This window comes from Eurosta solidaginis, chromosome 2, assembly GCF_040869045.1.
Source record: "Eurosta solidaginis isolate ZX-2024a chromosome 2, ASM4086904v1, whole genome shotgun sequence".
NCBI lineage: Eukaryota > Metazoa > Arthropoda > Insecta > Diptera > Tephritidae > Eurosta > Eurosta solidaginis.
This window is the reverse complement of record NC_090320.1, coordinates 123,831,845-123,844,176: the sequence shown is the minus strand read 5'-3', so window position 1 is coordinate 123,844,176 and position 12,332 is coordinate 123,831,845. Positions and strand designations below refer to the sequence as shown.

At 41.1% G+C, this 12,332-nt stretch overlaps 1 protein-coding gene across 4 annotated transcripts in view; it reads right to left on the bottom strand.

Annotated features, from left to right (window-relative positions):
- Window positions 1-2,598: 2,598 nt before the first annotated feature.
- The window catches only part of LOC137240201 (U6 snRNA-associated Sm-like protein LSm4), a 119,103-nt gene continuing 109,369 nt past the window's right edge, over window positions 2,599-12,332 (bottom strand). For all 4 annotated transcript variants that reach the window (XR_010949629.1, XR_010949630.1, XR_010949631.1 and 1 more), the window contains 2 exons: window positions 3,087-3,185; window positions 2,599-3,034 (listed from right to left, as the gene is read on the bottom strand). Coding sequence is in view for 1 of the 4 variants with exons in the window: in XM_067766159.1 (XP_067622260.1) it covers window positions 2,744-3,034; window positions 3,087-3,185 (390 nt within the window). In the remaining 3 variants the exon portion in view is untranslated. The remainder of the gene's footprint in view (window positions 3,035-3,086; window positions 3,186-12,332) is intronic.

Here is a 12,332-nt window from a genome sequence, read left to right as displayed (position 1 = left end):
GATGCCATTACAGGCGCAGAAATTATTAATATAATTAAATCTCTTAGTAACTCTAATTCATGTGGTAATGACAACATATCCAATCGAACGTTAAAGATCATAGCATTTAACATTGTTGATATTTTAAAACATTTATTTAATTTAAGTATAGCCTCCGGAGGTTTTCCTGCTCACTTAAAATGCGCTACGGTTATACCACTCTTTAAAAAGGGGAATAAAAATGACAAAAATAACTACAGGCCCATATCTCTTTTATCTTCAATTTCAAAAATTTTTGAGAAAGAAGTAAAAAATATGGTGCTGTCGTATTTAATCAAAGTTAAATTGTTTAGCCCTAAGCAATTTGGGTTTATTTCCGGGCTTTCTACTGAAGATGCTCTTCTAGATTTTTCTTCCTTTATTTATAAGTCAATTGATGATAACAAATGTTGTGCGAGTCTCTTTGTAGACATAACAAAGGCATTTGATATGGTTGATCATAGTATTCTAATAAGCAAGCTTAGCTACGCAGGTTTTCGTGGTAACATTATTAATTGGTTTACGTCATATCTAGAGAATAGAGTTCAGAGAGATAAAGTTGAAAATAATCTAAGAGAACCCAGGCCTATAACCCTAGGGGTTCCACAGGGTTCGGTTCTTGGACCAATCTTATTTTTAATATACATTAATTCAATATTATCTTTGCCTTTTATTGGTAAAGTAACAGCTTTTGCTGATGACATTGCCATTGCATATGGATCGAAAAATGAGTTTAATCTTTTTGCTGATATTAATCACGATGTTTACCTTTTAAGATCTTGGTTCGCAAGGCATAAGCTCGTGGTAAGCAGCAAAACGAAGTTGATGTATTTCAACCTTTGCGGGAAGGAAATACCTAAAAACGAGGTTGTCTTTCACAGTTCTATATGTATGCGGCATCGTTTGTGTTCAACTACTTGTACTCAAAATAACAAAACTGTCAGTTTTGATGAGAAAATAAGTTGTGACAGTAAATGTTTTGAGATCGAGGTCGCCTCTAATTTCAAATATTTGGGTGTTATAATCGATCAAAATCTAAGTTGGTCATCACATATTTCTGCAATGAAATCTTATATGTTATCAGCTCTTCGTTCTTTCTATAACTTAAGAAAACTGTTCCAATAGAATATTGTTATTGGTGTATCATGGACTAATCCATTCGAAATTACAATACGGAGTCAGTTGTTGGGGTGGTGCCTACGCTAGTAAGATCCATCCGCTTTTAATCCTACAGAAGTATCTAATCCGAAGAATATGTAAAGCTGGTCGTTTAACACACTCTATGGAGCTATTCAAAAAATTTAATATTCTTCCTGTGCGGCACTTATACTATTTTAAAGTTTTAAAATTTTTTTTTATAAGGAGCGGGTATACGCAAAGCCCAATATACAACCTTTACAATCTGAGAAATAAGACGTTATCTCAAACAAAAGTTCCTAGCTTTCGCACCACACTTTTTCGTAACTTCTACACCATCGTATCACGTAATCTACATAACAAACTACCTGCTGAGATACGACTCATTAGAAGGCTAGCAGCGTTTCTGAGGGAAGTGAAACAGTGGCTACTTGGTTTCAATCATGAGGGCATTGAAACTGTTTTGAGACCTATAATATAAGTACCTGTGTCCATTAGCATCGAGGTGTTTTTTTTTTTTTTTTTTCTTTTTCCATTCAATGAAAGTACCTTGACATCTCTAATTTTTGAATTTTTTGTTTTCCTTATACATATTTATATCTTTTCAATTGTAAGCAATTAGTTATAATTTGTTAATATTATGCGCCCCATAAGCATTTATAATACTAAACGAATGAAATGGCATTTCCTCTGCTCTTTGAATGAGCATCTAATGTCATTATCTATTTTCTTATTTGTATTTTTATTTCATATTGTAATACTCTAGAAATTGTAAATATTTAAGAGAAAATAAAGACTATACAATACAATACAATACAATACAATACAAAATGACATTTTGGACTTATAGATGACGTCGATGTTGTTAGTCACAAAAATTTGTTAGACTAGACAACCTAACCGACATTTTTTTGACAGGTTGAGTTGTAATCAGTAATACCAAATTGCGAAAATTCAACCCAACCAGAGTTGAGTTGTAAACGGTAATAGGAGCATTAGTCTTACAACACATATGTATCACATAATCCATTAACCTTTACCTGCTCTGAAATTGCACTCTAGTAATAAAAGCACGAAAACGCTATTTTTAGAACATCAGTAGGTAGAGTTCGAGTTCAAACTTTTTTTATCAGGATGAAACTGCTCAAATGAAGTTACTTTCTTCAGATTTTGATGCAGTTTTTGTAAACGATCGATTCTTGATGTGAATATTGGCAATACTTACACATGAAAATGTAAAAAGTACACATATTTTTTAAAAAGGATCAGCTAGGTCTTCAGCTCAATATGAAGATGTAAAAACTACACATATTTTTTAAAAAGGACTTCAGCTCAATAATAAAATGTAAAAACTACATATATTTTTTTAAAAGGGTCAGCTGGGACTTCAGTTCAAACCAATTTATTATCGGGATAAAATCCCAGTCGAAGTGTATTCGGATGTCGGATGCAATATAATTTTCTTGTCAATTTTATTTAACCACATGTAATCATACCTTAAGAGAATCTTTAATTAGGTTTCAAATACAAGTAGCACATTTTTAAATAGCTAAGTCGTGGTAAATATTGTATAACACGATTAGGAATTTTATTTTCTATTTTTATGAGCAGAATTGTGGGTTACAGGGCGCCCAGATTGCCCTCGTGGAGCACTTTTCATTCCATTTTCTTGTACATTCTTATATCGAGGGCGAAGCTGTCCTCTTACACTCTGATTTTGAGCACCTACACCTATTCTTCCTTTATGTTCGGATCGATTCCTAGATTTAGCTTGTACATCATCTTTTACCATATCAATTACTTCATCTGGTATGCGCAGATACTTAATTGTACTACCTCGTACATAGCACTCAGGCATACGCCAAAATCTATCTCCGTCCTAAAACAAATCCGATTATTAAATGCAAAAATATAAATAATAAATGTTTTACCTTGGATGTACAAATAACGTCCCTCAGATTAATGTTCATCCAGGAATCACAGCTTACCAAATGACCGTTGTAAGTTTCTCCATTTTTAAGTTCGACAAGCTGTAAAAACATAAGTTAGCATATGTATATACATACATTAGACCTCACATAGACCGAATATGTCCATAGTGTACCAGAATTTGTTTGACGACCACAAGAGGACACAAAGAAACAACCCACATCAAGTAACAGGACTTATAAGCCTGATTGTGTATCTCGAAGCGAACGATCGTTTCGTCTGCCAGACGATTCGTTCATCTATTTATCTTGTGTAAGTAAACGTTCGTCTGGTTACACGAAAACAGCTGATCGTTATATTTTTTTTCGTTTGGGTAGATAGTTTATAACTCGAATACAAGACGAATGAGGAAAAGTACAGCATTGTGAATCAAGCTGTAGTCATTGGTGCCGTTTGTCGTATCGCTGTAGTCGTATCCCTAACGTAATCAGCTGTTTATCGTTACGACGGTAAACCAACGCTTCCCAAGGCAGTCGGTTCTATGTACCGGAGCGACTCGGGATTTTTCCCGACCAAGGACTGTCATCTCAGTGTGACCCCATTTAATTTGTTTCGTCCCTCCCACAAATTGTCATCCTCCCAACAGCTCCTTGCAGCAGGACTGCTACATATTCTCTTACTCCGGAAAGGTATCGAACCCAATCCGGGTCCGTCTCCTGACCCCGGTCCTGAGAAATGGTTTTGCTGCATTTGCCAGAAAAGAATCTTTTTAGGACGGTCATACTCTGTTCAGTGTGTCTCGTGCAAGGGATGGTTACATCGGACAGGTTGTTCTGGGCTTGATCCCAAAACCCGACGTCCACGTAACTTTTATAAATCTTTTGTGGCTCCTTGCTGCTCACGCCCAAGGGCGTCCCGTAGTATACGCCTAAGCGCCCCCCCCCCCCCCACTGCCTTCCAGCAGCCTCGCTGCTCAGCAAGCCACAACAAGTACCCGCTGCTGCTCGCGCCCCACGGCGCCAACAACTCAAACAGCTGATACCACTCATAACTACTACCCTCGTAGTAGAGCTGGTAGCAATGCTGAGCATCAGCCCCTGCCCCCGTCTTCTTCTCCCCCCCTCTTTTCTGGTAGCAATCGTGCAGGTCAGGGAAACAGACTCTTAGTCCCTACCTCCGTTTGCACCGTCTGCCAGCACAGAATATATAGGTTTGCGACATCCGCTCAATGCAGCTCCTGCCTTGGGTGGTGCCACTTTCCTAGATGTTCTGGTCTCCGCGACGGCAACCCCTCGACGGGTTTCATCGCGCCATGTTGCCAGGTCGCAAACCCAAATCATCCGGGTACCCCAATGCTTGCCCAAGGGCGCCCAGTCCCAAGGCCACAACAGCAATTGCGTCCTGGCCTTCCACAACCTAGGCGTAGTCACCCGTCACTTACCCCTAGAGTGGCGGCGTCCCCCTCATGCACTTCAGAATTCTGCAGTTAAAATGTAATGGACTAACTGGGAAGATTACGGAGATAGTCGATTTCATGAAGCGGCACAACATCCGCATTGCTGCGATACAAGAGACTAAACTCACAGCAAGATCTGCATTGCAGACCTGCTCTGGGTATAATGTCCACAGGAAAGACCGCGAGAGCGGAAATGGAGGCGGCCTCGCGTTTATTATACACCACTCTGTGCAATATTATATATTTGATCCTGGCATCGACCAGGGACAATGTCTTAGAACGTCAAGGCCTATCTGTTCGGTCAGGCGATGCAAATCTAGAAATCATCAACATCTACATCCCTTCTGTCACCTGTTGCCCCAGTGGATACCGCCCTAATATCGAGGCCTTACTCACTGGCAACAATCGCATTATCTTAGGCGATTTCAATGCCCATCACGACCTATGGCATTCAAACTTGCGGCCGGAGAGTAGGGGTGAGATGTTGGCGGATCAAATAGAAGAAACGACGTTCTGCACAGTAAACGGAGACGCCCCCACACGTATCGAAGGAAGCTGTCATAGCTCGCCAGATATCTCAATCGTGAGCGCAGAACTCGTAAACTGCGTCAACTGGCAGCCGATGGTAACATTGGCATCCGACCACCTGCCCATACTTATTTCGTTCGAGCGTACCGCCGACTTCATCGTCACCGAAAAACGCACTTTCATAAACTTCAAAAAAGGAAAGTGGGAAGAATATAAATCTGCAACAGACAGCAGCTTTGCTGCCCTCCCTATCCCGACTGATGCCCGCCAAGGGGAGCGTGCCTTCCGTAAGGTCATTGAATCCGCCTTGGCACATTTCATTCCTGCCGGGAGAATTCCCGAAATCCGGCCCCACTTCCAGGCGGAGGCCGCGAGCTAAGCGAGGGAACGCGACCTTATAAGACAGCTTGATCCAGGCGACCCCCAAATAAGGGATATAAACCAACGCATCAGATTGCTTGTGGACGAACACAAGCGGGCGAAATGGGAAAAGCACCTAAGAGGTTGTAACCTCTCTACCGGTGTAGGTAAACTTTGGTCCACCGTAAAGTCCCTATCGAATCCGACTAAGCACAAAGACAAAGTTTCCATCGCCTTTGGCGATAAGGTGCTGTCGGATGCGAAAAAATGCGCGAGCGCTTTCTGCCGACAATATATAATGCATTCTACGGTTGACAAAGATAGACGGAGAGCCAATAGACACGCACATAAACACAAATTCAGCGCGTCACCAATCAACATCACCGCTAGAGAGGTTGAGGACGCCATTGGTCGCGCTAAACCATCCAAAGCAGTGGGCCCAGACGGCATAGCCATGCCGATGCTTAAAAACCTAGGGAAAGAGGGTTTCAAATATTTAGCGCATGTCTTCAACCTGTCTCTTTCCACCTTTGTCATACCCGAGAAATGGAAAATGGCCAAGGTGGTCCCGCTACTAAAGCCTGGGAAACCAGCTAACATAGGTGAGTCATATCGTTCGATATCTCTCCTATCGCCAGTGGCAAAGACGCTTGAAGCCATTTTGCTCCCTTATTTCCAAGCACATTTGCAGCTAGCCCTTCATCAGCATGGCTTCAGGAAACTCTATAGGACTACCTCCGCGCTAAATGTCATTGGCACCCAGATAAATTGCGGTTTGAATCAATACCCCCACCATAGAACAGTACTCGTAGCGCTAGACCTATCAAAAGCCTTTGATACGGTCAACCATGGCTCGTTACTGCAAGACCTGGAAGGGTCTACCCTTCCCCCATGTCTTAAAAGGTGGACCGCAAATTATCTGGGTGGTCGGCAGGCATCGGTGCAATTCAGAAACGAAGCATCAAAACCAAGGAAAATTAAACAAGGGGTGCCACAGGGTAGTGTCCTATCCCCACTTTTGTTTAATTTCTACATATCCAAGCTACCTTCACCACCGGAAGGAGACACAATCGTTTCCTACGCCGATGACTGCAAAATAATGGCCACAGGCCCAGGCCCAGAGATCGATGAGCTATGCAATTAAATAAACGGCTATCTCCCCGATCTCTCCAGTTTTTCGCCTCGCGAAACCTGGCATTGTCACCGACTAAATCTTCCGCTACCTTATTTACAACATGGACGCCCCAAATGTCGACCATATTGAACATCCACGTCGATGGCACTACGCTACCGACTGTCCTACACCCCAAAATCTTGGGTGTGACGTTTGATCAGGATCTACATTTTGGTGCGCACGCAACCGCAATTGTTCCGAGAATTCAGAGCCGTAATAAAATCCTCAAATCCCTTGCTGGCAGTACCTGGGGAAAAGATAAAGAAACGCTCATGACCACATACAAAGCAATTAGCCAGCCGATTACGTGCTACGCGTCACCCATATGGTCGCCAAGCCTAAAAACTACCCACTGGAAGAAACTACAGGCCTGCCAAAATACTGCTCTCAGAATCGCCACGGGCTGTCTTCTTATGTCCCCAGAACACCATCTGCATAATGAGGCGAGAATACTCCCCATCAGGGAGAGAAATGAGATGCTGACCAAACAGTTCCTGTTGAATACCCAGAACCCATCTGATTGATGAACCAGCACTGCCTAGGGGCTTAAGGAGTCATCTCCGTAAGCATTTTGAGGAAATACGGCACCTGAGAACCCAGCCGTATGAAGTGAAAAAACACAAGCAGGTCCTTGGTGAACTCCATAAACAGGCGTCGGACCTTTATGCCGGGAATTGCCCGGTGAATCCAGTACTTAAAGAAAATTATCCAAAACTCGCGGAAGAGGAACGCATACTCCCCAGGGAAACGCGTGTCACTCTTGCTCAGCTTCGTTCTGGATACTGTAACAGGTTAAACTCTTACATATCCAGAATCAACCCCGACATACAAAATATATGCCCCGCTTGCAATGTGTCCCCACATGACACCAACCATCTCTTTAATTGTAATGTGGAACCAACGCCTCTAACACCCCTTTCCTTATGGTCCACCCCTGTTGAAACGGTAAGTTTCCTTGGACTCCCGTTAGAGGATATTGATGACAATTTGTGATCGGTCGCGGCTATTAGGTGGGGCGAGCATTGCTACAACAACAACAACATGTGGATGGAAAGGAACGTTTACTGAATGTAGATACGAGTGCATCTCATTCCATTATTCGATCACATTTAGTCAGCAAGAAGATAAGACCATTGCTTAGAGCAAGAACGTATTCCGGTAAGAGTACTCAATGAGTTCAAGCCACCACTCAAACTGACCAAAGGAGCTATTTTAGGAAGATGCCAAAAGGCTGAAGTAATTAACTGTGAACAGCTCCAGGAACATGTTTCATCTAGTAATACGGATCTTTCAAATGACATCACGGCATGGACGGAGGGACCAGAGGAAGCCTATCAGAGGAAGGCAAAACATCTGCTCCTAAAGTACGCCAACATATTTGACCAAGATGGCTCCAAACCAGGCCGCACCAACGTTGTGAATCATCAAATTGACACTGGAGATGCGAGGCCGATCCGTCAAGCACCTCGTAGTGTTCCGCTGGCGAAGCGGGAAGTTGTGAGTCAAATCGTACAAGAAATGAGCGACAGCGGTGTCATCGAACCATCAGCTAGTCCATGGAGCTCTCCTGTGGTACTTGTGAAGAAGAAGAATGGAAAAATGAGGTTTTGCGTGGACTATCGAAAGAACGATAGCTATCCATTGCCAAGAATTGACGACACACTGGACTCGCTATCTGGTACGAATTGTTTTCCACACTAGACTTAAAAAGCGGCTACTGGTAAGTGGAGGTGAAGGAGGAAGACAAAGAGAAAACAGCCTTCAGTGTCGGTGATGGTATTTGGCAATTTACAATGATGCCTTTTGGACTTTGTAATACACCAGCTACTTTTGAGAGACTCATGGACCAGGTACTGAAAGGACTACATTGGACAACATGCTTGGTGTACCTAGACGACATCATCGTATTGGGCAAGAACTTTGATGAACATCTTAAAAACTTGGAGGAAGTTTTCCAGAGAATAGCTGGCGCTGGTCTGAAACTAAGTCCAAAAAACTGTTCGCTGTTTAAAAAGGAAGTTAATTATTTGGGTCACAAGGTAACTACAGAATGCATTTGTATTGCGAATGAAAAGATAGAGGCAGTAAAGGATTGGCCAAGACCACTGAACCTGCATGAATTGAGAAGTTTCCTTGGGCTGTGCACATATTACCGCAGATTTGTACCAAACTTTTCCAGCGTAGCTCATAGCCTCCACGAGCTAACAAGAAAAAATAAAACTTTTGAATGGAACAAGGAGCAAGAAGTGGCTTTCCAAACATTGAAGGAGCGTTTGTGCAATGCCCTAATGTTGGCATATCCGATTCCGGGAGCAACATTTGTTCTAAATACAGATGCGAGTGGATATGCTATAGGAGGCGTTTTATCACAACTGGTCGATGGACAGGATAATGTATTTGCATATTACAGCCGTTCAATTGGAAAACCAGAGAGGACTACGTTCAAATGCGTTATACCAACTCGAACCGCACGAAAACTGCACTTTAAAAATGTATACTGATCACCACTTTATTCACTTGAAACTTCTTCAGAACTGATCTTCCCTACATTTTGGGATTGCAGTCGACCCAACTTCCAAGCGTCAGCCTGTCACCGATCTTTTCCGAGCTAATTGGTATAATACAGCTCGGCTCAAAATGTCGGTGAAACTTGATTCACACTTTCACTCACACTCCACCTATTCTTAGCTTCGCTGCAACACTGCATACTTCGCGATACATACTGTTGCATTGGAAAACGCATTCTTGGCGAAAAACACACTCATGCACACTATGTAACACAAGAAAAAGGAGGCTGTTACAGGCTCGCAACCGCCGCCGGTACCTGCATCATTGAGCGTGTGCGAAAGATGATTCTACTGCAGCCCACTAAATGTAAATTCCTTGCCCAACGTGTGGCTTCGTCCCAAGACCCCAAGCCGGGCTCCAAATCATCTATCGAATTCGCCTACAGTCCTCTTCGTCTACCTTCTGATTCCTTTGGTCTACATATATAGGCCTATCACTGGGTTGTTCCACTATACAGGACTAAACAAACACATACACAACAGTACGGCAGGTCGAGTACATCGATACACCAGTAAATAATCATTGCGTCAAAACTAAATACATAACGTAATACACAAATACATGAGGTATGGTTGGGGTCAAGTGTAATAGTACGTTTGTAACAGGGCGGATAATCCCTAAAGGTTCTAACAGAAACTAATCTACGAATATATCTTTAGCATTGTATACCCCCAACTTCTTTCCAGAGCTGTCTCCCAGTTCATATAACGAGTTACCTACTGTTAGCAAAACAACACACTGTACGTGCTTCAGCGCTAACTTAGCATTATAATTATCTGCTTTTGTTTCGGTTGACTTGTTTTATAGCGTTAACTGTAGCTATTTGCATGTCCTCCACACTAGTGGAACGCTCTCCTCAGTACGTTTTATTGTTAACGGTTATTTTAGGGTTTTGTTTTAGTTTAATCAGGAGAAATGTAATGAAACATATTGTAATAAACGTAAGCGCCAGCCATAGCCAGGTTACCGCATTTTTCTGCTCTGCTTCGACTGCGATATGATTCGAGCCTTTTAGTGTTGATTATATGAAGGTTGTTTAAATACTTCATAGTAACGGGCTCTTTGTGGTCGGTGATGTTTATCGACATCTTTTTTGGAGGCCCACTAATATGTGTTGGACTTTGGCTGGTTTCAAACTATGAGTCATTCACCAATAAACTGTTTTTAAAGTTAATCAAGTAGGTTCAATAGTGTCATTGTAGTTTTACCACCTTCTCGCACATCAACCGAGGCTTCGTTGACTATCACGACCATCATCAACATTGTCTGATATGTTGCTGTATTATTGTTCAGTAACGCGGTTACACATGGCGAGTTTGCGGATTCGATGAACACTAACATGTTTGCGGCTGATTGGCATGCGGTAAGCTTCACAGCTTCAATACACCTACCCATAATATTAGTTTCTAAAATAAAAATTAAATATCTTAACTAAATTACAAGATTCATTAAGTTTAGGAAATTTCACAAAGCATGTGATTTCGTGTTCCGATGCATACAATTTTACTTTTGCTAACAGCATTAGATCCGCTATTGAAATTATAAAGTCTAATTTTATTAATTCATTTATTTCATACAGGTCAAATATCATAGGATTTATGGTGTTTAGTTTAGAAAGTTCTATACTGTTTACAATATTACTCAAGTCGGATATTATAATTCTATTTCTTATCATGCTTAATTCTACTAGCTTACTGCTTTCACTATCATGCTAAGGTATTGCGTTTGTTCTTTTTATCAATTGATTGATTTTGTTTGTTATATCGTCATCTGAATCTGCAAATTTTGATTAATGTTAATTTGCGTATTTCCGTTTTCTATGACAGCCTCTTCCGTGGCATGCAACTGTACAAAATCATCGTGGTTTGAATTTTTAAATAAAAAAAGAAGCTTTTTAATTTGGTTTATATAGATATATGGTAGAGGTCTTCATTTTCCTTCAAAATATCTTCATAAATTAACGGTATGGATGATAAAGAAATGACCCTTCGCAATAGCTACCTTCCCATTATTTACAACTATTAACGGAGATGACAAGTAAGTAGTGTCATGTAGTGCCAGCTAGTTAAATTGAATAGAATGAAAAACTAGCTGGCAACACATTATCCTGCAACCATGCATGTATGCAATTGCGTGATGGAGTCGAATAACGGGAGATTCAGCCAATCAGAATTCTCCATGTCATTCGACTCCTTCACCAAGTGCATACATGCATGGTTGCATGATAATGTGTTGCCGCTGGTTTTTCATTCTATTCAATTCAACTAGCTAGCACTACATGACACTATAACACTACATGCTACCAGTTTCCGAGTGCACTGCGTGGCTGTAGATAAGATTTATTACTTTAATGTTATTCTTGTGGATTATACGTCCGTCTTTTAACTTAACGGCCGTTCTTTAATTCCAACTTCTTTGAAAATGTTTTTAATTTTATCGCCTAATCCATGATTTACTTTTAAAGGCACTTTTTCTCCTTCTTTAACTGCTTTGTTCTCCCTTTTCTTACTGAGCATTTTATTACTCCTACTTTGATTCTCCTTCAACTTATCAATCATTTCGGATTTCGTTTTCTCTGAAATGGATTTAATAATACTCAAAGGCTTTTTGCCGTTTGTAGACTGAATGGTATTGTTATAATTTGTACTTGTAAGCACCAGTTCCGTCAACTCCATTGTGGGGTTCTCACACCTCAAGCATCTGGCAATTTCAATCAGAGTCGAGTGAAATCTCTCTACTTGACCGTTGCTACTGCTGTGAAGCGAAGGCACGTTTTAGTGGGTTATCCCTAAATTTGCGAACATATTTTTCATTGTCTCTGAGGAGATAGATTCATTAACGGAAACGATTATCTTTGGTACACATATTGTAAGAATCTCTAAAAGAGCTCATTTTCCATGAAATATATATATTCTTTTAATTGGCTTCTCTATGGCTAATTTTGAATATTTATCTAAGCAGGTAAGAAACAAGTTATTCTCTGTTGAGAAAATATCCACGTGTAGGATCTCACGTATTTCGGTAGGTATAGGCGTTTCACGTAATAGCTGCTGCTTGGGTTTCCTGTCATATTTGCACAGCTGGTATACAGGGCAACCCTTTGTAACGGACTTTCACATTTTCTTCATTTCTGGGCAGTAGTATTGTTTCAAAATTTGACAA